Source organism: Zootoca vivipara, chromosome 13, assembly GCF_963506605.1.
Source record: "Zootoca vivipara chromosome 13, rZooViv1.1, whole genome shotgun sequence".
Lineage (NCBI taxonomy): Eukaryota > Metazoa > Chordata > Lepidosauria > Squamata > Lacertidae > Zootoca > Zootoca vivipara.
Genome location: NC_083288.1, coordinates 34,905,580 through 34,933,053, shown reverse-complemented (window position 1 = coordinate 34,933,053; position 27,474 = coordinate 34,905,580). Strand labels below are relative to the sequence as shown.

Here is a 27,474-nt window from a genome sequence, read left to right as displayed (position 1 = left end):
TTCTCCATCCCCATGGCTTTTGGTGATGGCAGCACAAAGACTGGGTGGATGATGAACTTGGAACAGACCCCAACAGCCAATGAGAAGAGACTGGAGTGGGGCACTTCAACCACAGTAATTTATCACTTTAAATAAAGCTGTATGAATGAGAAGGGACAGCACAGGTACTGGTATGTATGTGGGTGTTGTTCCAGGAGCCAGGTACGTATCTTAAGAGGGCTTCAATTTTGGGGGGTGGGGGGTGGGTGGGTGGGAAGTGGTTGGACAAGCCAGTTCACCAAGGAGTTATCCACAGTTACATTTGGCCTTGCTCTTTCCAGGCACAGTCCCATGCTTTAAAGATCTGTGTCTGGGTGCTCTGAAAACCAGCAGGTATAATAGGGGCATTCTGGGATCAAATCAGAAGCCCCCGGGGGTGTGTGTGTCAGGTGGTTTTCGTAATACCAGGACTGTCCCTGGAAAATCTTGGGACACTTGGAGGGGATGTCGGAAGCTGTCCTGTTTACACTGCCTTGTTTACATTGACTTGTCAGCAGCTCCTGAGGGTTTTAGACAGGAGTTTTCCCCACACATACCTGGAGACTGGGCCATCCCAGGATTTTTTGCCACTGTGGGCAAAGCACCCCCATGCTACCCCCTGCCCCACAGATCCTGGACCCCTCACTGTCCTGCTGGCACACCTCCGCTGCCGCCACAATGCAGCAGCAGTGGCAAGGGTTATGTGGTCAGGACGACGGTACTGTGGCAGTGGTGAGGGCAAATCCTGGGCAGGCTGGCAGCGTGGACTCAGGGGTCAGATCTGCCACCTGAGGCAAGTGGCTTCATCTTGCCTCATGCATGGGCCACCCCTGCCTGGAGAGGCCGAAGATTGAACCTGGGGGTTCCTGCATGCTAAGCAGATGTTCCACCACTGAGCTATGGCCCCTCTGCAAAAGGAGCCTTGCTGGATTCAGACCACATGGTGTCCATGTGGCAGTGAGTTCCACAGATTAACTGGGCACCTTGTGAAGGCGTACTTCAGGGCTTCATTGGCAAATGGCTCACTGAGACAAACAGGTCATTGGCCACAGGGTGTGGTTTGTTCCTTTGTTCTAGTTTCTCAGATTTTTTTTCTAGAAAGGGTATATCTGGATTAAACTGGAGGGTGGCAGGAGATATGGACTGGTATTGTTTGCTAAGAATGCTGTGTGGGTGCTGTGAAAAAGGTGCCTATCCTGGGAGCACCCATTCCACCAGTAATACCCATCTCACTGGAAACATCCTTTGTCCTGAATCTTCTTCCATCCAGCTTTATTGGACAACTCCGCTGAGTTCTAATGTTATGACAGAAGGAGAAAAAGTCTATCTACTTTCTCTATAAATAAATAAAAATAAAAAAATTGTCCAGTAGCACCTTAGAGACCAACTAAGTTTGTTCTGGGTATAAGCTTTCGTGGGCCTGAAGAATATCTGAAGAAATGTGCATGCACACGGAAGCTTATACCCAGAACAAACTTAGTTGGTCTCTAAGGTGCTGCTGGACAATTTTATTTATTTATTTCAACTGCATCAAACCAACACAGCTACCTACCTGAATCTACTTTCTCTATACTATGTATAATCTCTCTTTATTGCTAAACTAGAAAGCCCAACACATTTCCGCATTAGGTAGTTGCTCCACCCCCTTGATCATTTTACACAGCATTCCAAGTGTGGTTCACACTGTAGATTTGTATACAGGCCTTACGGCACTGGTGATTTTATTTTCGGTCCTTTTCCTACTGATCCTGTTGTAAGCCAAAAATGGCTTATCTTCTGAGTTACGCCAATAAAACTCAGAGACAAGAGGAGTTTAGGAGTCCATTGTTGTTTATTGGAAAGCAATAGGTTACAGTCGAATCTGCAATCCCACCCAACGTGGGGCAGGGGAATTTATAACATTTCAAACAAATAATTTCAATTTAACCAATCATATTCATCATTACAGTACCTCATTCTAGTTTAGTACGCATGTCCATCATTACTTCATTCTACGGTAGTTTAATCATAGCTGCCAAGTTATCCCTTTTTTAAAGGGAAATTCCATTATGCTGAATAGGCTTCCTCGCGAGAAAAGGGAAAACTTGGCAGCTATGAGTTTAATACGCATGGACAATAAAGCATTGCTACCTAAACCTTGATTCTCAGCAATCTGTTACATTTTGTTAGTTTGCATGTATGGGAACTTGTGTTACTTGTAGGCATCTGCACTATGTATCAACATATGTTCTAGCTTATGAATTGCATCTTTGTGACTGACGTATTCACAGTCTTTCTTTCTTTCCCAAATCCCTCTTTGCCAAATCATGAGTTTCTTAAAGCAACAGGTTACCATAACTCTTCTATTATAAGCATATTCCAAGATTTATAGGGATTTACATTATCACCTTAATTATGGCCCTTTGGGCCACTGCCACAATCCCTTTTAGATTAGTTGTAGTTTCCGGGTCACCTTCAAAGGTAGCCCCACATAGAGCGCATTGCAGTAGTCCAAGCGGGAGATAACTAGAGCATGCACTGCGGGCAGGTAGGGTCTCAGCCTCCGTACCAGATGGCAAATCTTAGAAGGCTGTATAAGCTTAGAAAGGGTGTGTGTGTGGCTTGTGAGAGGGCATGGCTCAGATCGTCATGACCCAGCACATCTGAATTTGCCACTACAGTACTGGAGCCAACACTTTCCATATTTCTCGGGCAGACTGGTCTTCTGGGGGGAATGTGCCCCTAGAGGGCTGAAAAGAGGGCAGCATACTACAGCAACCAAACAGCAGAGGAGAGGCTTGAATCCAATAACTGAAGCTCATGGAACAACTTCTGCTTGTGCAACACCCGCCCCCTCTGCTCCCCGCCAGCCCTTGCCACTCTCTCAGGCAGATTTGGTGGGCACCCAGCGAGAGGAGAGGAAGCTCTATTGTGTGAGAGGAAGTCACAATGACTTAATTGGATACAATCCAATCATAGCTGCCAAGTTTTCGCTTTTCTCGCGAGGAAGCCTATTCAGCATAAGGGAAAATCCCTGTAAAAAAGGGATAACTTGGCAGCTATGAATCCAATGCATTTAATGTGGAATGATCATGCCTTGTTCAAGAACATTTTACGTGTGTGTGTGTGTGTGTGTGTGTGTGTGTGTTTGTGTGTGTTTGTGTGTGTGTGTTTCCACATGACATCCAGTCCAACCCCCTGCCAAGCAGGAAACACCATCAAAGCATTCCTGACATATGCCTGTCAAGCCTCTGCTTAAAGACCTCCAAAGAAGGAGACTCCACCACACTCCTTGGTAGCAAATTCCACTGCCGAACAGCTCTTACTGTCAGGAAGTTCTTCCTAATGTTTAGGTGGAATCTTCTTTCTTGTAGCTTGAATCCATTGCTCCGTGTCCACTTCTCTGGAGCAGCAGAAAGCAACCTTTCACCCTCTTCTATATGACAACCTTTTATATATTTGAACATGGCTATCATATCACCCCTTAACCTTCTCTTCTCCAGGCTAAACATACTGTTATGTACTGAGCTGAATCCTAGAACAATAGGATTCAGAATCAGCGGGAGCTACCCAATCCAACTCCAGGTGGAAGTGAATCCGCAACCTGATTGGCCTGCTGGAGCAGCCAATCAGGCGGCTGGCAGAAGTGAATCTGCTACCTGATTGGCCTGTAGGAGCAGCCAATCAGGCTGCAGGCAGAAGTCAATCCACAATATAATTGGCCCACAGGTGTAGCCCTGAAGTAGCCAATCACGCAAGGCCCATTGTGTAAATAATGTATATAAGCAGATGGTTTTGGGAAAAGAGCCATTTGTCTTCTCTTCTCCTCCTTGATGACTATGAGCTGAATAAAGAGCATGAAATTCACTCTCGACTCCGAGTATATTTCACTGGCGACGAAGGTGGGATCCTGCTGAGCTGACCGCCACCACGCACTGCACCACAGCACCGCCACCTGCTGCACCGCTGCATCGCACTGTGCATCCAGGCTTCAGCTCCAGGACCCAAGGAACCCAGAATGGCAACTGACAGCAGCTTCTCGCCATTCAAACCAGCATCAGGAGACTGGGAAGGGTACGCCGCTCGTTTCAACTTCCTCCTGCAAGCGAAAGAAGTCACCAACGATGCCATGAAGAGGGCGACATTCTTCAGCGTCTGTGGAGAGGAGACGTTTGAAATCGCCCGGGCTCTCCTTGCACCTAGAGATGTCGCTACCGTCTCTTACAAAACAATAATGGAACGGCTGAAGGAGCACTTCTCACCACAGCCCTCGGTGGTAGCTTGCCGAAATGCCTTCTACGCAAAGCGGCAAGCCCCGGGGGAAACCATAACTGGGTTTGTGACCTCCCTCCGCCAAGCCGCCCGGTTATGCAACTTCTCAGAGTTGGAAAACATGCTTCGTGACCGCCTCGTCGGTGGCCTGAGGGACGAGATGTTACAACGACGCCTCTACGCCAAAAAAGACCTCACGTTCCAGATTGCTCTGGAGGAAGCCCTGGCAACCGAAGCCGCCGAGAGGTCAACGCAAGAGGCACGACCGGCCCCGCCATCCCAACCGAGGGTCTACCACGAAGACCTCACCGACGAATCCGAATCTGACAGGGAGGAAGTACACCGAGTACAGCGGCGCACTCAAGCAGCACACACACCACAGCAGCCTCGACGAGAAGGAGGGAACTGTGCAAGCTGCGGGGAGAACCACGAGAGGAGGACCTGTCGTTTCCGCAACGCAGAGTGCAGGCAGTGCAGAAAATTGGGACACATCGCCCGGGTGTGTCAGGCTCGACTCACCCGTCGACAAGCATCAGATGACCGACCCAGGAGCCCCAGGTCACACGGCACCATGCACCAAGGCAACTCGACGGAGATCACGGACTACCAGGTATTCCAGTTGCCCCATCCCAGCACAGAGAAAATTTATATAGAGGTACAGATAGAGGGAGCCCCATGCCGCATGGAGCTGGACACGGGTTCAACTCTATCTATAATCTCGGCCCGAACATTAAGGGAACTGTGCCCTAATGGGGGTCCCAAACTAAGGCCGGCCCCATTCACCCTCCGGGACTTCCAGAAACGTAAGGTCCCTACAATGGGGGTGGGGACCTTCAGGGTGCAATATCGAGGGCGAAAGCAACAATTGGACTTGCTGGTAGTTAAGGGCCCCTACGTTAGCTTACTGGGACTGGCATGGTTTGGACCTCTGGGGCTAGCCGTTACCGGGGTGAACCGCACTAGCTTACAAGTGGACGTGGACGCCATATGCAAAGAGTTTCCAGGGGTTTTCGATGGGGCATTGGGACAATATACAGGACCCCCCATTGCCCTACAGCTAGACCCCGCTGTACGACCCATCAGGCACAAGGCCCGCCGGGTCCCGTTCGCCCTGAAACCCCGCATAGACGAGGAATTGGACCGGCTCGTGGAGCAAGGAGTGCTGGAGCCGGTGCCCAACGCCCCCTGGGAAACTCCAATTGTCACACCCGTCAAGCCTAACGGTTCGGTCCGCATCTGTGCAGACTACAAATGCACCATAAACAAGGCTCTCACGGCCCATGCATACCCACTGCCAGTGGTGCTGGCATGCGACGCCTCTCCCTATGGCATCGGCGCTGTCCTGGGACACCAACTCCCGGATGGAAGAGAGGTGCCGGTGGCATACTTCTCCCAGACGCTTGCTGCAGCCGAACGAAACTACTCACAGATTGACAAGGAGGGTCTGGCAATCGTGAAGGGCGTAAAAAAATTCCATGATTTCTTGTACGGGCGGCCCTTTACCATAGTGACTGACCACAAGCCGTTGCTTGGCCTGTTTGCCCCCGAGAAGCAGACCCCCCAAGTGTTGTCTCCACGTGTCCTCAGGTGGTCAATTTTCCTTGCCGGCTACCAGTATGCACTAATCCACCGCCCTGGGAAGGCAATGGGCCACGCAGACGCCCTCAGCAGGCTACCACTACCAGAAACAGGCCCCGACCCAGCGCCTGCGCAAGAGGTTATGACCCTGGAGCTGCTTCCCGACCGACCCATTCAGGCACAAGAAGTTGCGCACCATTCCACAAAAGATAGGGTCATCTCCCGGGTCCTGGACTGGGTGTGGCGAGGATGGCCCAGCAGCAGCCCCGGGCCAGAATTCGCTGGCTACACAAACCGCAAACATGAACTGTCGGCCCACAAGGGGTGCCTGTTATGGGGAAGCAGGGTTGTTGTTCCCCAGCCCCTCCGCAAAAGGGTCCTCACAGCCCTACACGAGACACACCCAGGGGTAGTGAGGATGAAGGCCCTTGCCAGGAGTTATGTGTGGTGGCCGGGGATTGACAGAGAGATAGAGGCCTGGGTCCAACACTGCCAGACCTGCCAAGAATCCCGCCCAGATCCCCCAAGGGCCCCAGTCCAGCCCTGGGAGTCCGCCCGAGATCCATGGTCACGCTTGCACGTGGACTTCGCTGGCCCCTTCCAGGGAAAAACATTCTTCATAGTGGTGGATTCCTACACCAAATGGCTGGAGGTCGCACTGGTACCGTCCACTTCTACGGCGGCAGCCATCCGGGTACTACGTAAGCTGTTTGCAACCCACGGGCTCCCTGACACCCTCGTCTCGGACAATGGAACCGCATTCACGTCAGAGGACTTCCAGACCTTCACAGCGCAGAACGCCATCCGCCACATCCGCTCAGCACCATTCCACCCTGCCACCAATGGCCAAGCGGAGCGCATGGTGCGGACCACCAAGGACAGCCTCCGCCGCATGACACAAGGGGACTGGGAATACCGCCTTGCCGCATTTCTTCTAGCACAGCACAGCACCCCAAGCACAACGACGGGCCGGAGCCCAGCTGAACTACTAATGGGCCGGCGCCTTGCAACTAGACTGGACCGACTTCACCCCGACAGAGCTCAGGATGAGGTAGTGGTGGGGAAAGGCAGGAACCCCCGGACATTTGTGGCCCAGGACCCAGTGTATGCAAAGAATTTTGGGGCAGGCCCAGCATGGGTACCCGCCACAGTCACCAAGGTGACCGGTCCCGTGTCGTACGAGGTACTAACGGAAGGGGGGCAATGTTGGCGCCGCCACTGCGACCAGCTACGGCGACGATTCCCAGGAGGAACCCGGGAGGAGAGCGGGACAGAAGGGTCCCAAGGGGACAGCAGGGCAGTGAGGCCTGTAGAGCGAGAGGGGTGGGCAGGGGAAGCAGAAGCAGTAGGCACAGAGGGGCACCCCGAGGCTGGAAGGACACCGGAACCAGAGCTACAACCTAGTGGTTCAGTGGCGCCAGACCAGACAGCCCCGGCACAGCCAGCAGCCTCGGAACACGAGCCAGAACCAGAACCCCTGACCAAGGAACACCCCAGGCCACAACGCACACGGAGGCGGCCAGCAGACCTTGGGGACTATGAATGCAACTTCCCGGGCAGGACTGGAACTTAGAGGGGAGGGGTGTTATGTACTGAGCTGAATCCTAGAACAATAGGATTCAGAATCAGCGGGAGCTACCCAATCCAACTCCAGGTGGAAGTGAATCCGCAACCTGATTGGCCTGCTGGAGCAGCCAATCAGGCGGCTGGCAGAAGTGAATCTGCTACCTGATTGGCCTGTAGGAGCAGCCAATCAGGCTGCAGGCAGAAGTCAATCCACAATATAATTGGCCCACAGGTGTAGCCCTGAAGTAGCCAATCACGCAAGGCCCATTGTGTAAATAATGTATATAAGCAGATGGTTTTGGGAAAAGAGCCATTTGTCTTCTCTTCTCCTCCTTGATGACTATGAGCTGAATAAAGAGCATGAAATTCACTCTCGACTCCGAGTATATTTCACATACCCAGTTCCCTAAGCCGTTCCTCATAAGGCATCGTTTCCAGGCCTTTGACCATTTTGGTTGCCCTCCTCTGGACACATTCCAGCTTGTCAGTATCCTTCTTGAACTGTGGTGCCAAGAACTGGACACAGTATTCCAGGTGAGGTCTGACCAGAGCACAATACAGTGGTACTATTACTTCCCTTGATCTAGATGCTGTTCCCTTGATCTAGATGCTGTTCCCTTGATCTAGATGCTGTTGTTCTGTGTTGTTCCCACACTGGCAGGAACCTTTTTTTTTTTTTTTAAGGAAAAGAATGGAATAGCGCAAACTCCACAGATGTGGAAGTTTCTTATTGCTATTCTGCACGTGGTGTGGAATTTGTGCAGTGGTGTTTGGAGCGGTTGAGGCTCCCCCAGCCCGACACATTTCCGCCCCGTGCCTTCTCAGCTGCCTTCCTGATGACCAACAGATGGGCTTCAGAATTATTCAGCGTTCCTCTTGATTTCGTTTTCTCAAAAAATAATAATTGTGCAGTGGTTATAGGACAGCTCCATCTAGCGGTTGTTATCCTGTACTGTACATTTCCCTATCACTATCATGGAAAGGCGTTGCAACCACTAAATAGTTATACATAACGTCATTATATGTTGTATAACTTCGTAAAAACATTGCACGTGCTAATTCGTATGAATGCAGAATGGAACAAGTGAGGTGACACAAGTGATATATAACCTCTGTGCATGTGTTGTGCCAACAAATCAGGATTTATGCCTAATGAACAGACATCTGGAACCAGCTCAGTCCATTGTGGACCATTTAGCCTTAATTTTAATTTAATTTCCCTAACAAAAATGTCCCCTTCATGGATCAATGCCTTGTCGTGGCGAAGGGGCTTGAATAACTCAGAGAAGCTATGAGCTATGCCATGCAGGGCCACCCAAGATGGACAGGTCATAGTGGAGAGTTTTGACTAAACGTGATCCACCTGGAGAAGGAACTGGCAAGCCACTCCAGTATCCCTGCCAAGAAAACTCCATGGACAAAGACAACAGGCATATAAAAGTTATGACGCTGGAAGATGAGCCCCTCAGGTCGGAAGGCGTCCAACATGCTACTGAGGAAGAGCGGAGGACAAGTACAAGTAGATTCAGAGCTGATGAAGCGGCTGGGCCAAAGCCGAAAGGACGCTCAGTTGCGGATATGCCTGGAAGCGAAAGGAAAGTCCGATGCTGTAAAGAAAAATATTGCATAGGAACCTGGAATGTAAGAACCATGAGTGGAGGTAAGCTGGATGTGGTCAAAAATGAGATGACAAGAATAAATATTGACATCCTGGGCATCAGTGAACTAAAATGGAAGGGAATGGGCGAATTCAGTTCGGATGACTATCATATCTACTACTGTGGGCAAGAATCCTGTAGCAGAAATGGAGTGGCCCTCATAGTCAACAAAAGAGTGGCAAAAGCTGTAATGGGATGCAATCTCAAAAATGACAGAATGATCTCGATACGAATCCAAGGCAGACCTTTTAACATCACAGTAATCCAAGTTTATGCACCAACTACCGGTGCTGAAGAAAGTGAAATTGACCAATTCTATGAAGACCTACAACACCTTCTAGAAATGACACCAAAGAAGGATGTTCTTCTCATTACAGGGGACTGGAATGCTAAAGTAGGGAATCAAGAGATAAAAGGAACAACTGGCAAGTTTGGCCTTGGAGTTCAAAATGAAGCAGGGCAAAGGCTAATAGAGTTCTGTCAAGAGAACAAGCTGGTCATCACAAACACTCTATTCCAACAACACAAGAGACGACTCTACACATGGATATCACCAAATGGACAGCATCGAAATCAGATTGATTATATTCTCTGCAGCCAAAGATGGAGAAGCTCCATACAGTCAGCAAAAACAAGACCTGGAGCTGACTGTAACTCAGATCATCAGCTTCTTATAGCAAAATTCCAGCTTAAACTGAAGAAAGTAGGAAAAACCACTGGGCCAGTAAGATACAATCTGAATCAAATCCCTTATGAATACACAGTGGAAGTGAGGAACAGGTTTAAGGATTTAGATTTGGTGGACAGAGTGCCTGAAGAACTATGGATGGAGGCTCGTAACATTATACAGGAGGCAGCAATGAAAACCATCCCAAGGAAAAGGAAATGCAAGAAAGCAAAATGGCTGTCCAACGAGGCCTTACAAATAGCGGAGGAGAGGAGGCAAGCAAAATGCAAGGGAGATAGGGAAAGATACAGGAAACTGAATGCAGATTTCCAAAAAACAGCAAGGAGAGACAAGAGGGTCTTCTTAAATGAGCAATGCAAAGAAATAGAGGAAAACAATAGAATGGGGAAAACCAGAGATCTGTTCAAGAAAATTGGAGATATGAAAGGAACATTTCATACAAAGATTACCATAATCAAGGACAAAAGTGGTAAGGACCTAACAGAAGCAGAAGACATCAAGAAGAGGTGGCAAGAATACACAGAGGAATTATACCAGAAAGATATGGAGGTCTCGTACACCTCAGGTAGTGTGGTTGCTGACCTTGAGCCAGACATCTTGGAGAGTGAAGTCAAATGGGCCTTAGAAAGCATTGCTAATAACAAGGCCAGTGGAAGTGATGATATTCCAGCTGAACTGTTTAAAATTTTAAAAGATGATGCTGTTAAGGTGCTACACCCAATATGCCAGCAAGTTTGGAAAACTCAGCAATGGCCAGAGGATTGGAGAAGATCAGTCTACATCCCAATTCCAAAGAAGGGCAGTGCCAAAGAATGCTGAAACTACCGCACAATTGTGCTCATTTCACACGCTAGCAAGGTTATGCTTAAAATTCTACAAGGCAGGCTTAGGCAGTATGTGGACCGAGAACTCCCAGAAGTGCAAGCTGGATTTCGAAAGGGCAGAGGAACCAGAGACCAAATAGCAAACATGCGCTGGATTATGGAGAAAGCTAGAGAGTTCCAGAAAAACGTCTACTTCTGCTTCATTGACTATGCAAAAGCCTTTGACTGTGTCGACCACAGCAAACTATGGCAAGTTCTTAAAGAAATGGGAGTGCCTGATCACCTCATCTGTCTCCTGAGAAATCTCTATGTGGGACAAGAAGCTACAGTTAGAACTGGATATGGAACAACTGATTGGTTCAAAATTGGGAAAGGAGTACGACAAGGTTGTATATTGTCTCCCTGCTTATTTAACTTATATGCAGAATTCATCATGCGAAAGGCTGGACTAGATGAATCCCAAGCCGGAATTAAGATTGCTGGAAGAAATATCAACAACCTCAGATATGCACATGACACAACCTTGATGGCAGAAAGCGAGGAGGAATTAAAGAACCTTTTAATGAGGGTGAAAGAGGAGAGCGCAAAATATGGTCTGAAGCTCAACATCAAAAAAACCAAGATCATGGCCACTGGTCCCATCACCTCCTGGCAAATAGAAGGGGAAGAAATGGAGGCAGTGAGAGATTTTACTTTCTTGGGCTCCTTGATCACTGCAGATGGTGACAGCAGTCACGAAATTAAAAGACGCCTGCTTCTTGGGAGAAAAGCAATGACAAACCTAGACAGCATCTTAAAAAGCAGAGACATCACCTTGCCGACAAAGGTCCGTATAGTTAAAGCTATGGTTTTCCCAGTAGTGATGTATGGAAGTGAGAGTTGGACCATAAAGAAGGCTGATCGCCGAAGAATTGATGCTTTTGAATTATGGTGCTGGAGGAGACTCTTGAGAGTCCCATGGACTGCAAGAAGATCAAACCTATCCATTCTTAAGGAAATCAGCCCTGAGTGCTCCCTGGAAGGACGGATCGTGAAGCTGAGGCTCCAATACTTTGGCCACCTCATGAGAAGAGAAGAATCCTTGGAAAAGACCCTGATGTTGGGAAAGATTGAGGGCACTAGGAGAAGGGGACGACAGAGGACAAGATGGTTGGACAGTGTTCTCGAAGCTACGAACATGAGTTTGACCAAACTGCGGGAGGCAGTGCAAGACAGGAGTGCCTGGCGTGCTATGGTCCATGGGGTCACGAAGAGTCGGACACGACTAAACGACTAAACAACAACAACAAAAATGTGTGTGGCCTGCTGCTGGACACTAAAAAAAAAAAAGTTCAGTCTTTCTGGCTCTATTAACCCTCTCCTGCTCTCAGTGGAATGAAATGAACCTTAAAAAAAAAGAATTCTGGCTAAATGCAAATTCAGGAATCCCACTCTGCTTAAACCAAAGTATTACTTAACTGTAAATAATAATAATAATAATAATAATAATAATAATAATAATAATAATAATATTTATACTCCGTCCATCTGGCTGGGCTTCCCCTGCCACTCTGGGCGGCTTCCAACAAACATTAAAATACATCAAATATCACAGATTAAAAACTTCCCTAAACAAGGATGCCTTTCGGTATTTTCTAAATGTCAGGTAGCTGTTTATCTCTCTGACCTCTGATGGAAGGGCGTTCCACAGGGCGGGTGCCACTACCGAGAAGGCCCTCTGCCTGGCTCCCTGTAGCTTTGCTTCTCGCAGTGAGGGAACCGCCAGAAGGCCCTCGGCGCTGGATCTCAGTGTCCGGGCTGAACAATGGGGGTGGAGATGCTCCTTCAGGTAAAAGAAGGCTTTTGCCAAACCCAGCAGAAGGACAACTTGAGCACCACTGGTTTCTTAGGACAGTTTTATCCTGTGTTTCTGCCTTCCTTCTTAAACTGGGGAATACCTGGCCTGTTGTTACCCCTTCCGCTCCCCATGTCCCAAAGCCTTTATTCCCAGCCTTGTCGTTCCAAATTTCTCCCCTACCCCATGCTCCCAGACCCTTCTCCCACCCCCTATCCAGGCCTCCTTGGATGACACAATAACTCACCGTCCGAAATTGGCAAGAGTGGCTTTATTGGCCATATACTGTATGTCTGTACCACAGCTGAAGTCCATCTGTGTGCAATTTTATTTTTATTTTTTGAAACTGAATATGGGGTTTTGCGGGGAGGGGGCGCGCGGAATGGAGTGTGTGTCACACTTTGTCCTGAGGGTAAAACACACCCACTTGTCGGCGAGCTTCCTCCAGGATGGAATTGACCAGCTCGCTGTCCGCATGTGTCAGGATAGGACTTTCTTTCGAACCTAGAAGGAGTGGGAAGGGAGGAGAGAAGGCTGAAGAAAAAAACAACAGGTTTCCAAATTCCTACTTGGCCAGGAAGCTCACTGGGAGACCTGGACCAGTAGATGTAGCCCCAAAGGCTGATTTTGAAGCAAACTTCCCCCCTTCTCTCACTCTACCCGCTCCAACTTGTTTTTTAAAAATGCGGCTTATTGAATTTCTGCCCAGGCAATCCAATAAAAGCGAGTCAGCAGTGTTTCGAACTGTTACCTTTGAGGAGACACTGACGGACATGCTCCGCTTCGTAGCGCAGGCCGGTGCTGTTCTGGAAGTGCATTTTCTGGGACTGGGGAGGCAGCGGATACTCTTCTCTCTTCCCATTGACCACAAACTCGGTTGGGCACCAGAAGTGAGATGGAATCTGGCAGGAAGCAAGGGAACTGAGAGAGAACCGGGGAGGGTGTGTCTGCCTGCCTATGCCACAAAACTGGCTTCACACAGCCACCTTCGAAGAAAACGGACAACGCCACCCTCTGTTGTTCTATCTCCTACTTCCTTCTCCTCCTCTACCTAGAATGCCCTTCTTTACATACAGGGGGCTTCTATTGCAACATTTGGGTCATATTCACACACCCTACATGTAAGGAAGCTGTAAACCAGGCATCCCCAAACTGTGGCCCTCCAGACGTTTTGGCCTACAACTCCCATGATCCCTAGCTAACAGGACCAGTGGTCGGGGAAGATGGGAATTGTAGTCCAAAACATCTGGAGGGCCAAAGTTTGGGGATGCCTGCTGGATGCTGAGAACTGTCAGGAGACCCCCGTATTCCCCTCCCAGAGGTACAATTCCCATTGCTCCCTTGGAAGATGGATAGTGGGTTAAATTCTAGCTCTGGGAGTTGCCTCTCAACACCTTTAACAAACTACAGTTCCCATAATTCTTTGCGGGAAGCCACAGCTGTTTAAAGTGGTATCATAGTGCCTTAAATATAGGAGTAAATGTGACATTGCTTTCCCGCTAAGGACTCCATTTCGGATTACAGCATAGGGCTGCCTCCATTCCTGGGCTCCAGTTCTTTGACCCTGGGGTGCCCTAATGTTGTTGTTTAGTCGTTTAGTCGTGTCCGACTCTTTGTGACCCCATGGACCATGGCACGCCAGGCACTCCTGTCTTGCACTGCCTCCCGCAGTTTGGTCAAACTCATGTTCGTAGCTTCGAGAACGCTGTCCAACCATCTCGTCCTCTGTCATCCCCTTCTCCTTGTGCCCTCAATCTTTCCCAACATCAGGGTCTTTTCCAGGGAGTCTTCTCTTCTCATGAGGTGGCCAAAGTATTGGAGCCTCAGCTTCAGGATCTGTCCTTCCAGTGAGCACTCAGGGCTGATTTCCTTCAGAATGGATAGGTTTGATCTTCTTGCAGTCCATGGGACTCTCAAGAGTCTCCTCCAGCACCCTAATGTTATTGGACTACAAATCCCATCATCTCTAGCCTGTTTGGCCAATGCTTAGTGACGCTGAGAGTTGCAGTCCAACAATATCGGGGTAGGGGGGGCAGGGTTGAAAAAATACATTTCTAATGAACCAGGTACACTTTCCTCCCCTCAAACTGCCTTAGCCCCTGGACCGGAAACTAGGAGTTACCTTTATCATGCCCTTAGTGCCGTAAATGCTGGCCCGATTTGACATCCTGGCTGTCATGGTACAGGTGAGGACAGCCTGGCGATTTCCCGAGTAGTTCAGGATGACTGACACGGTTTTGTCCACACCTGAGGAAAAACACAAGCCTGTCACTGGGGGGGGGGACCTCTCCTGCCCTCAGTCTTCCTCGGCACCCACTCACAGATACACCTCAGCAGTTTTTATTTCTTCTTTTAAATGTTAGCATCGCAGCACAAAGCCAGAGGCAGGGATTATAAATGCTCACACCAGAGGGGAGGAAAACCAAACTATGCCCAAAGTCTGACAAAGCAAAAAGAAATGTGTCGATGATGATGATGATGATGATAAAAAGTAACTATCATCATCCTTTGTATTACTTGCCCTTTAATAGCAAGTCGTAGGCGGGATACAACAATTGAAAACTGAAAACATTTTATAGTCACAGGTCATAGTCACAGGAATTTGATAGAGTCTGGAGGGAACATCTCAAGTGTCAAAGAGGTGTAGCTCCTCAGTCCTTCTAATCTGTTTGTGGGAATTAAGGTATCCCAAACTTCCACATCCGTACTGCTTCACTTCCTTCCCCAGTAAGAAGGGCCAGCTCTACCACTGGGCAAAATGAAGTGAACAACTTCAGGCAGCAGAATGAGACACCATGTTTTTTTTTTAAAAAAAGGCAGCAAATGATTCAGTAAAATGTAATGACAGCTCCTGGCTGACCTTTCCTTTGTTTTTCCTTCCCTTTCTGGATTGTTGGCTCAGATTCCAGGATCATCTTGTTTTGTCAGCTAATGCTTGGGAGACGGTCTCTTAAAATCTGAGGCGCACTCTGTGCTTGTGAATGAGATCCCCGCGAGAGTTTGGAGAAGAAGACGTTCTTCCAGCTGAACAGCCAGAGACAGGAAGCAGCAAAGGGAAGCTTGAAAGAAATAAAGAGGGACAGAGCGCAAGGGCGTACCCACCATGCGGCAAGTTAGGGCAGCTGCCCTACTCTAGAAGCAGGGCTGGTGGGCAGAGGCGGAGCACAGCCCGGCGGAGCGCGAGTTCGCCATTCCCGCCGCACCGCGCCGCACCCTCCCTCCAGCTCCCCGGCGCGCCCTCAGGCAAGGCCAAGCGCGGCGGGGAACCAGGGAGCGCGGCGCGGCGGGCGGGAACGCTGAACTCGCGCTCTGCTGGGCTGGGCTCCGCCTCCGCCCACTAGCCCTGCTTCTAGGGAGGGGCACAGCCCGGCGGAGCGCGAGTTCGCTGTTCCCACCCACTTTGTGGCCCCTCCCCTTCCGTGCCTTGGCCCCTCCCCTTGCCCCCCCCTAGTTTTGATCCTGGGTACGCCCATGACAGAGCGACAGAGACAGCGAGATGGCAGAAAGCACGTGGCCTCTGGGGAACAGATGTGACATAGTGGATCTATTGTCCTGCAGTTTGTCCCCACTTGTCTTCTGCTTGTTGATTTGTAATTGGCAACAAATATTAAAAGAATCCCATAAGCAAATCAATGTTCTGTCACCCACAGCAAAATCAAACCTGCTAGCACTACCCCAAGACAGCAGAGAGTACGTAGGGATGGAAGGATCTGTGAACTGTAAAATTTGTAAAAGTGAGAGTTTAGAAACATGACTGTGTTTTAGCTCTCATATTGTTTCATAAAGTATGGATTTGATAGATTTGACTTTAATTGTGAACTGTATTGAATTCCTCCCCCAATCTATTTTTTAAAAAATATTTTAGTGATTTTGCATAATAAAGAGAACATACATAAAAATACATAACCAATTTTCCACCTACTTCTGTCCACCCTCCACGGGCCCTCTCCTCCCACAAGAGGATCCCCCGAAAAGCGGGCAGTCGACAGTGGTTCATTTTATGATTGAATTTCTAACCACCCCTCCCTCCCACTCCCGGAACCCCCCTCTGCCACCAAGAGACTCCAGGTTGGCAGGAGAGATGAAAGTCAGTATCCATCCCACCATCTATCCACACTTAATCCCCCCTCAAAAGGAATAAAAAACAAAAACTAGAAAAAAAGAAGAAAAAATACATAAAAAAAATAATTACTAACTAATCATTTTCCATAAACATTGTTTATGTGTAGGCTTCCCCGATCTCCCCCCTATCTGATTTTCATTTTAAATCTCATTTAACAGTTTTCTTATCATTTTCCTCATTCTATTTCCAACCTTCCAATCATATATTCATATACCATCCAAAATCTTTATTAACTTCTCTTTTATTCCCATTTCTCACGCCCTCCCTCCCCCAACCCCCAGGACTCCCCCTGCCACGAAGAGTCCCAGAGGGCGAAAGGAGGCAAGGGGATGATTCTTTTTCCAATTGGGTCCCTCCCCTCCCCCTGCCCCCCCCCAGCCCTGAAGCCCCCCCTGCCACCAGAAGCTCCCAGCCCGAGGGAGGCCAACAAGAGGGGGGAGACACCCAACCATCCCAAATCCTCTTGCCCAAACTAATTTTCTAATGTGCCCAATTACTATTACATCCTAATTTTAACTAACTTAATATTTTCTCTCCCTTGCCACAATTTCCTTCCAAGGACTTCCTTATATTTTAATTCCTTTTTACTTTCCCAATCTTTAATTTATCCTTTATTCTCAATTTTTCCTCCTCCTCCCTCGTTCACGGCTATTCCCTTCCATTCCAGCAATGTCCAGAGTTAACAATCCAGTTTTCAAACCTTCTTATCCATCCTAATACAGAATATATTCCTTCCTCCTTCATCCCTCCCCCTTTTTAACATATTTTGACACCCAAATGTCTCTGTCCTCCCCCCCCCCCCCGGTGATCCCATCTTGCTTGCACATTGCGTTTCTTGTGTGCTTTCTGCCACTCAAGCAGCTCTTGTTCCTCCCCCTCGAAGAGGGGGGTGATCCCATTTTTTTGAGAATTCTCTGCCCCTCAGACAGCTCTTGTATCTCCCCCTCAAAAGGGGGGGTGTTCCAAGTCGAAATTTGGTCTTTCTCCTCTTGTATATCCAAATCATCCTCTTCTTCTTCAATTATGCTGTAGTTAGATTCATCTGTCCTATCGTCCTCTATCAAAGTTCTTTCACTCATATTCTGTTTCTGTGCATCTTGATTCATTATTTCCATCTGCTGCCGAGTTTTGTCCATTCCGATCTTTATTTCCCATAAGAGTCTCATAACTTTCCTCTGGAAGCCAGGTGCATAGTCTGTTGTTGACATTTTCCCAAGTTTTCAAGGGCAGAGCAGAGCTTGAAAAACAGGAAGTGGTTACAAGTTGCAACTGTTCCGAATGCTGCAAGCTGGATGCGATGTATCCATTCCAAATGTTGTTACATTAGTTTTTATAATTATTACACTAGGCTGCAACAAATCTCCTGTTTAAACAGTCCAGTCTCTATTTTCCTCAGTTCAGCCTTTTATTCACCTAGAAGTCTCTATAAACCAATTCCACCATTTCCTTTATATCCTCTCAGTCTGCTTGCTGTTCTGTCCGGGTTGCCGCTTTCGGGAGAGGAAGAGGCTCTTCCCTCTTTAATATCCTCTATTTGCAGGGATTTTCCAGTTTTAATACAGTTCTCCCCCTTTGCCCTGCCTCTGGGGGAGAATTTTCTATCGATCCTTGGAATTGTTCAAATTACGAACCACCTTTCCCCGGCGTCGGGTACTTCTCCTCTTACTGCTTCCTCTTTCATCAGTGGGGGGGGGGGATCGGCTTCCGTTTTTTTGATCTCACACCCGTTCCAAATTTAAAGTCCAATTATAATTTTAAATCCTTTTACTCACGGTTCCCGATCTTTTCAATCTTTCTTTAGGAAAAATCCACCGCTCTCCGCCTCCGGTTCGGAGCTTCCCTCCGCGAGGATAACGATGGCGCTCAATATGGCCCCCACGACTTCAACCCTTCCTGCACCGGGGCTCTTATTAGAGCCTGCCGGCGAGCTGGGAAGTCAAAAATTGGGACTCCGCTGAGCATTTGCCCCAGGGACGCTCGACCCTGGGTTCTATGGGGCGCAGTGTCGCTCCCGCTGCTCCTCCCCCCTCGCAAAGGCGGGCTGCCTCGGAGCTCGAAGCAAACCCCACCGGACGGCGCTGGCGCTGAACCCGGAAGCCGAATTCCTCCCCCAATCTAAGAGCACATTCCGAAAAAAATTACACATCACTTGGGAAGACAGGCGAACTAATACCAGAAGCAAAGATCACCAGTGTTGAAGCAGTGATTCTTCAACATCAACTTCATTGGACTGGTCATGTTGTGTGGATGCCTGATGATCGCCTTCCAAAGCAACTACAGTACTCTATTCCAAGTTAAAAATGGAAAGCGTAATGCTGGTGGTCAACAAAAGAGGTTCAACGACTCTCTCAAGGCAAATCTTTAAAAATGTAGTGTAAACACTGACAATTGGAAAACACTGGCCTGCAAGTGCTCCAACTGGACAACAGCCTTTACCAAAGGTGTCATGGGTTTTGAAGAAGCTCGAACTCAGGACGAAAGGGAGAAACATGCTAAGAGGAAGGTACGTTTGGTAAACCCTCACCATGATCAACTCCCACCTGGAAACCTATGTCCCCACAGTGGAAGGACGTGTGGATCCAGAATTGGCCTCCACAGTCATTCACTGTTAAGACCGTCTTCATGGAAGATAAACATGCTCTGCTATGAGTGATCGCCGAAGAAGAAGAAGAAGAAGAAGAAGAAGAAGAAGAAGAAGAAGAAGAAGAAGAAGAAGAAGAAGAAGAAGAAGAAGAAATTTATTTAAGGAACTTTCTGTCACATGATGACTTGGGCCAGCCCTTTTTTTTTTTCATTTGGTTTCCTTGATGGACAATTTCTGAAACTCATGACCATACGTTTCCGAGCACAATTCAAAGTGTTGGTATTGACCTTTAAAGCCCTAAACGGCCTCGGTCCTGTATACCTGAAGGAGCGTCTCCACCCCCACCTTTCAGCCCGGACACTGAGATCCAGGCGCCGAGGGCCTTCATTGCGAGAAGTGAGGTTACAGGGGACCAGACAGAGGGCCTTCTCGGTAGTGGCACCCGCCCTGTGGAACGCCCTCCCAGCAGATGTCAAGGCAATAAACATTTAGAAGACAACTGAAGGCGGTCCTGTTTAGGGAAGTTTTTAATGTTTGATGCTGTACTGTTTTTAATATTCGGTTGGAAACCTCCCAGAGTGGCTGGGAAAACCCAGCCAGATGGGCGGGGTATAAATAATAAATTATTATTATTATATACTTCTTCCCCTGACAAGGAAAGTGACCAGCCAAGTACTCACCTGTATTGTGCAGGAATCCAGAGGCCAGAATGGACTCCGGCTTCTCTCCATTGAAGACCATGCAGGCAAACAGGATGCAATAGCAGCCAATATCCAGAAGGCCACCTCCCCCCAGCTCTTTCTCCACACATCTGGGGATGGAGAGTTGCGGACTCCCAAATTCAGCATGTAACACCATCACATCCCCGATAGAACCCTGGCTGAGCAAGAAACGGATCTTCTCTGAAGCAGGGAAAAAACGCGTCCACAGACCCTGGCATACAAAAAATGCAGGTTGTTGGCACATTAGGGGGGGGGATATCCAGAGCTGGTCTTTTCTTAAGTCAAGCTATGTAAAACCCCATAAAGAAGCGAGCAAGGTAAAAAAAAAAAATTCTTCAAGCTGTGCATACAGTGATAAAACCCTCAGTTTGCATTTTTGATAGTCTTGAGAACATGGGGAGTTTGATACCAAGAACGGCTGAACCTTCAGATGTTGCTGGATTGCAACTCCCATCATCCCTAACCATTGGCCAACTTGATGGGAGTTCTAGTCCAAAACATCTGGAAGGCACCCAGCTGGGGAAGGCTGTGTTAGGGCAGCAGCTAGAAAGGCTGGTTTGAATGCTGGCAACCAGCTGGCAGCCCTTTTGGACTTCTAGTGCTGGGCCAGAAGAAACAGCATTTCCACAAGCAATGTTAAAACATTGGGCGTCTAGTTTCCAGCAGGGCTTCCGCCCTCCAGGGTGGCCAGATTTGCTTCCCATTTTAATTCCCCACAGTTTAGTGTTGATACTGGAATCCTAAACCGTGACAAAGTTTAACTATGGCTTGTTTAAACAAGTCAGTTTCATAACCTATGGTTTGGAGCTAGCTTGCTTCAAACAAACCATAAGTGCAGATGATGCAATGAATGAGCGGCAATTAATAAAAAACAGAAGTAAAATGTTCAAGACTCCTCACGGCCACGCCAGGGAAAGAGGGAAGGGGGAAGGATGTGTAAGACTCGTGAGTGGGGAGCCTAAGCTGGTTCCCACCACAATAAACCATGGTTTGTAATCACGTCCGAACATAGCCAATGACTGAGTTTGAACACAATGCTAAGTTAAACCATGGTTTAGCACAAAGAAGCAAACAGTCCTGCTGCTGCTGTGTTACATGGGGCTAATTACATGGGGCCGTGGTTTGGAGTTATATGTGAGCTGACAGGCTGTGGTGGACATTGGGCTTTGAAATTTCAGCGGCAATGAATGCCGCTGTGCGATGCCAACATTTGCCCCCTCCGCCTCTTGCTTTCCGTTGTTCATCATTGTCGCAATGCCCTCTAGGCTTGGCTCCCAGTGCGGATGGGCCGGTTGTGACCCCCTAAGTCTTCCTCTGCTTCAGGGAGATTGCTTTTGCCTTGTACCTCCATGAAGAAGACGTTCTTTTGCCGAGCTGCCTGCACCAGGGCCTTCACTTCTGCGGTATTCATGCCCAGCGGTTTCTCACACAGCACATTCTTCCCAGCCTGGATGAAGAGGAGGCTGGTAGGGAGATGATATGGATTCACCACCCCGATGTGGACCACATCTGTAACAGAGATTTGAGAGAGTGAACAGTGCCGTCTTAAGCGCCCCTGGCGCCGTGGTGCGCCGGATCCTTCCGGCGCCCTCCCACCTCGTTTCCCAGTGCGGTGGGCGGGTGGGCGTCGCGCACAGCGCGGCTGCCACAGGCGCAGCTGCACGGCGGACCGGCTGGCCAGCGGGTGGGCGCAGCTCGCGGAGCCCTCCTGGCGGGCCGGCGCCGTGGTGCCCTGCGCCACCCAGCCTGCACGTAGAGTGAATACATAGCCAAGAGCAGCAGGAAATGGGGGTGGGTGGGCAAGAGACAGTGGAAAAGACCCTGATTCTACCCACCTACTTAGTTCTGTGCAGTTCAAATACAGTCATACCTCGGTTTAAGTATGCTTCGGTTTGAGTACTTTCAGTTTAAGTACTCCATGGACCCATCTGGAACGGATTAACCCACTTTCCATTACTTTCAATAGGAAAGTTCGCTTCAGGTTAAGTACAGACTTCCAGAACCAATTACACTCATACCTCGGGTTAAGTATGCTCCAGGTTGAGTACTCCGCGGACCGTCTGGAATGGATTAATCCACTTTCCATTACTTTCAATGGGAAAGTTCACTTCAGGTTAAGTACAGACTTCCGGAACCAATTGTGTACTTAAACCGAGGTACCACTGTAATCTTTTTTATGTCCACGAGTACTGAGTGTTTGTTGTCAATGTCAAGAGGCAGCAGCGATTTCCATTATTTGGGCAGTCCTTGCAAGGAAGTCTTGCTAGCAGACCACCTGGCAGTACTAAAGCGTGTTAAAGTGAATCAGACTCACAGGCCACCTAATGGCTACAGGAAAGAACTGGGTAACAAAAAACAAACTTTGCACAGTGCATAAGGTCATCTGAAATGTTGTTCTCCAGCTAACCATATAGGTACTGCTTGAAAGGACTGGTTATTGTAAAAGATTTTGTCTCCATGCTTCTTTTGATTTGCTTTTCGTGACACAGTCTCACCTCCACTTGCAAGGTCAATGCATGTTGGAAATAATAATAATAATAATAATAATAATAATAATAATAATAATAATAATAATAGCAACAACAACAATAATTGTACCTTGCCCATCTAACTGGGTTGTGCCAGCTACTCTGGGCGGCTTCCAACAAAATACACAGTAAAACATCAAAATTTAAAAACTTCCTGAAACAGGGTTGCCTTCAGATGTCTATCTGTTTGACATCAGATGGAAGGGTATTCTACAGGGAGGGTGCCACTACCGAGAGGGCCCTCTGCCTGGTTCCCTGTAACCTCACTTCTCACAATGAGAGAACTGCCAGAAGGCCCTCGGAGCTGGACCTCAGCATCCGGGCTGAACGACGGGGGTGGAGACACTCCTTCAGGTATACAGAGCCAAGTCTGCTTTAGTTTTGCGTACTATATTATTGTCAAGGTAAAGGGTAAAGGGTAAAGGGACCCCTGACCATTAGGTCCAGTTGTGGACGACTCTGGGGTTGCAGCGCTCATCTCGCTATCCTGGCCGAGGGAGCTGGTGTACAGCTTCCGGGTCATGTGGTCAGCATGACTAAGCCGCTTCTGGCGAACCAGAGCAGTGCACGGAAACACCGTTTACCTTCCTGCTGTAGCGGTACCTATTTATCTACTTGCACTTTGATGTGCTTTTCAACTGCTAGGTTGGCAGGAGCAGGGACCGAGCATCGGGAGCTCACCCCGTTGCGGGGATTCGAACCGCCAACCTTCTGATTGGCAAGCCCAAGAGGCTCTGTGGTTTAACCCACAGCGCCACCCGCGTCCCTATATTATTGTCAAGAAGTCTGCTAATAAAAGAGCCCCTGGCACAGATGAGTGCCAGTCCCTCATACAACAGGATATCAAATCGAGCGTCACGCATTGTGCATATGGTAACCAATTAAATACCCCAGTCTCAAGCTCCTGCTGGCTGCCGACATAACCTTGGATAACCTCAAGGGAAAGAAGGGAGGGAATCAGATGAGCCTGATATGTCCGTGTTTGCTGAGTCAGCTGCTCACCAGCACAGAAGCTTTTTCTTAGATGTAGCAAAAAGTGGCTAGGCACATATATAACAGATTATTTCTTTCTGAGAAGAGAGTTTAGAAAGGCCACAAATTATATTTCCAAGAAGTGGGTCGCTACGGCAGCTCAATAGATCCTTTGTTCCTAAAAACGATAATTAAAAAGCTTCAGAAACTTGCAAGCAAAGGATACAAAGGGCATCCGTGTTCCTCAGGGGACAGATCCTGTTGTATCACCCTGTCGTAGCCATGTGGCATTGTCTGTAAGAGGGCTGGTAGGCACATGCCCTAAGGGGACGCTTGGCATCAGGCATCCGCCTTGGACAGACAGTGAGGTCACAGCACCTGGAAAGACCCCCAGTGCTGCCTCAAAGCAAAGGCCATAGTAGCTTGTTGGCAAAAGGACTCAAGTTCAAATCCTGACATCTCCAGAAAGGGATGGGATTAATTGTCCTGTCTGAATCTCTGGAAGAGCACTCATGTCTCTGCAGCAGCCCTTGAAAGAAGGCTGGGAAGCAAGTTTTGAACTCACAGAAGTGAGTTCTGGGGGCAAGGATGGGGAAGCTGTGGCCTTCCGGATGTTGCCGGATTCCTGTTCCCACGAGTCCCGGCCAGCAGTGCCAAGGATGGCCGAGGCAGATAGGAGTTGCCGTCTCCCTAGTCTAGCCACAAGTTCCCCAGCCCTGTTTTAGGAGGGAAGGCAGCTCACCAACATCAGCATCCTCAGCCAGTTCTGCATATGAGCCATAGGCCTTGGGGATGCTGTGGATCTTGGCATATTGCTGAGCCCGGCTGAGGTCGCGAGAAGCAATGGCCACCACCTGGAGGAGGAGGAGGAGAAAGAGTTAACGGTCAGGAACTGCTGGCCTCAACCCCCCCCCCTGCAACTTTCTTACAGTGCCTGCATTATGTCTTAAGTATCAAAATGCCAACCCATATTTCCCCCACTTATTGAGCGGGCAATCCTATGGCTAGGATCCACCAGGATGAGCAGTTTAGGATCCAGTGGATCTTTGACTCCACAGCTTGATTCGTGGCTCAGCCGTCGTTAAGTCCCTTGACCTTGGCTCAGCTGAAGATACGAAGCCATATGCCTTCAGATGCTTTCAGACATCTGCCTTCGGATGTCTTTTAAAGGTTGTATAGTTACTTATCTCCTTGGCTCAGGGGTTCCATTGCTCCATACCCTCCAACATTTATCCAGGGAAAATAGGGACGTCCTAAGGAAAAGTGGGACATTCTAGGATCAAATCAGAAACCGGGACGGCTTCTGTAAATTCGGGACTGTCCCTGGAAAATAGGGACACCTGGAGGGTATGTAACACTGGCGTGCTTTATGCCAGCTTCTTGTGAACCAGGATTGCCTCTTTAATCTGGATCTTCCCTTTCCAGAGAAAACCTGATGAAGTTTTTGTTTTGTTTTGTTTTAAAGATGTGGCCCACAACCCATTTGTGATATTTGCCAGGCAGTTTACAAAGTCAAGTGCCTGTGTAGAAGGATCCTTGGCACAAAAGGAGTGAGAAGGGGTACTACGTTCCAGTGCAAGCCGTTTCCTAGAGAGGCCAGAAAGGGAGCAGCAATCCAGGAAGGGCGTCTTCTCGAAGCTGAGAGGAAGTTTCCGCTGCCAACTTAGGTCACAAGCTCTGGGCTTCAGTCCCACAGCTGTCCCCCTCTCTCCTTCTAGGACAAACACTGATGCACAAGGCGCAGCGAAGCACTTTGCAAATAGAGTCAACCAAACACTCTCCAGCGCAAGCAACCAATAATGAAAAAGAGAAGTTGTCTGCAAACATGCCTCCAGATCCAGCACCTGCGCCATAAGTGGGGCTCACCAGACATGTATAGCTCACCCCCTAATAATCCCAGGAACTGAAATCTGTTAAGGGTGCTGGGAGCTGTACGTCAGGGGGTTAACTACAGTTCTCAGGATTCTTGGGTAGGTGTGCTTTAAATGGATGGTGTGTACTCTGATAAACAGCCGAGGCCTCAAACTCCCCCTTCAGATCTCTGGGACAGAAAGCTGCTGGAAATGTTCACAGAGCCTAATCCCATTCCACTCGTTTTCTGTCTTCCACTCTGGTCACTTCCGGGTAGGGATGCAAGAGAAATGTGATTCAGTTCACATTTAAAGTTGGATATATCACATTTGCAGTTTCCAAAACAGCGTGAGAATTGAAACTTAGGACTCAGCTGCAAATAAAACATTGTGAATGTGATGCGAAGTGCAATATACAATCGTGACACTAGATGGTGGCAGTGAGCTATAGCAAATTCAATGGATTTTTCAAAACGATTTTAACATGTGGTGTGTAGATTCCACCGCAGCCATCTTTCAAAAGTTGCACTTTATCTGAATTTTGCAATGCAGTTCTCCAACCAAACAATGCTTACAACAATGCACATATCAAAGGGAAATTTGCTTGCAAAAATGTGCACGTCAGTCAAAACAGCATACAAAAATGTGTTTCTCAGAAGAAAATAGTGACAGTCCAGTCTCTGTGACTGCATACGCACCATACATTTAAAGCACTCTTCCCCACCTTACAAAAGAATCCTGGGAACAGTAGTTTGCTAAGAGTGCTGCAATTGTAATTCTGTCTTGGGTAAACTTCGGTTCCCATGATTCTTTTCAGTGTGGGGTGGTGGAAACTGTTTTAAACGTGTGGTGTGTGTACACAGACTTAGTCTCACACTCTGAGTTTCATTTCTCTTTGCATGAAGCCACCTAAATCTCATCATTTCCTAGCTGGGATGGTTGTCAGCTATTAAAGGCAATCAACTGTTCTCAAAAGGAAGGGCTTGGAGATCTTGCCATGACTCCTAGGCAACAGCCGTCTCCAGCACTCCTTCTCCTGGATCTGCCAATCTGTCCAGCCCCCAGTCCTCCGACCATAGCTGCCAAGTTTTCCCTTTTCTCACGAGGAAGCCTATTCAGCATAAGGGAATTTCCCTTAAAAAAAGGGAGAACTTGGCAGCTATGCCTCCGACACAAGTCATCTACCTGCTGTATGCGGTACTTTTTATTAACAAATTAGCTTTTATTGTGAAAACAAACAAATAAACAAGGAAAAGTACCTATAGGGTCTCCACTTTCAATTCAAAAGAGTCTTTTTTCACTGTTTGTTTACATTTGGAATGAGATACCATCAGGGCTTTCTTTCAGCTACAACTTGCTAGAAAGTTCTGGCACCTCTCAGGTGTTCATGGTGAGTCCTGGCACTTCTTTTTCTAGAAAAATAGCACTGTATGTGGTATTTAGCAACCTAAGCAAGAGACAGCTGTTGCCCCAAGGAGATGAAAGTCTCAAATTTGGCAAAAGGGAAAAGAATACTTTCATGGAACAGGTAACTGTGAGTACGTATGAATCCTGACATTTAAGAACATCAGATCAAGCCAGAGGCCCATCTAGTCCACCATTCTCTTTCATTTTTAAATAATTATTGTGGGCTGGCTAGTTGCTTCAAAGAGAACAGCCATTCTCCCAACCGTGGGACACTGACTGGATGTTGTTTGTTACGAGAAATGCTGGCAAAACCCCAATCCCATGGGTGCCACCCCATCTGATAGGAAGCTAACGATTGAAAATGGATTTCTGCTGCCCAAGTGCTTTCCCTCTAAAAACCCACCCTTGTTACCTTGTGATCCTCGGGCGGCAAAGTCTTCAGGGCGACCAGGAAGTCGTGGGCGATCTTCCCTGCAGAGCAGATCCCCCAGCGTGTGACCACCATGGCAGAAGAGGGCAAGAGGCAACAGTTCTAGGAAGCAGCACACGGCTAATGGCAGAGCAGCGACCTGCTCCAAGGAGTGAAACTTTCGTAACAGTTTAAGAGTTTGCTGCTTTCCAAAACTCTTGGGTGTGGTGAGGAGCCAGCAGGGGGCAGCAGAAGCTCAAGATAGGGAAGGTTAATGGCAGGGGGTTGAATCTGAGAAAGTACTGGGTTCTTTTCAGCAAGGTGGGGGGACTGGTGGCCCTCCAGATGTTGCTGGACTACAACTCCCATCATGCCTCACTATTAGCCCTACTGATTTGAGTTGATAGGAACTGGAGGGGCAGCAATATCGGGAGGGCAGCAGGTTCCCCACCCTGTGTCCTA

At 48.4% G+C, this 27,474-nt stretch overlaps 1 protein-coding gene across 2 annotated transcripts; it reads right to left on the bottom strand.

Moving 5' to 3' along the window:
- Window positions 1–12,655: 12,655 nt before the first annotated feature.
- LOC118095810 (trans-1,2-dihydrobenzene-1,2-diol dehydrogenase) lies at window positions 12,656–27,179 on the bottom strand. 2 transcript variants are annotated; one of them, XM_035137071.2, is made up of 7 exons: window positions 27,016–27,179; window positions 24,089–24,200; window positions 21,192–21,355; window positions 19,805–20,057; window positions 14,540–14,664; window positions 13,169–13,319; window positions 12,656–12,951 (listed from the first exon to the last, which is right to left on the bottom strand). In XM_035137071.2, the coding sequence occupies exons 1-7, from the start codon at window positions 27,106–27,108 to the stop codon at window positions 12,812–12,814; spliced, it is 1,038 nt and encodes a 345-aa protein (XP_034992962.2). In that variant the 5' UTR covers window positions 27,109–27,179; the 3' UTR covers window positions 12,656–12,811. The 2 variants fall into 2 exon arrangements, with proteins under 2 accessions (XP_034992962.2, XP_034992963.2); XM_035137072.2 differs by having other exon boundaries at window positions 12,656–12,921.
- Between the last annotated feature and the right edge of the window lie 295 nt (window positions 27,180–27,474).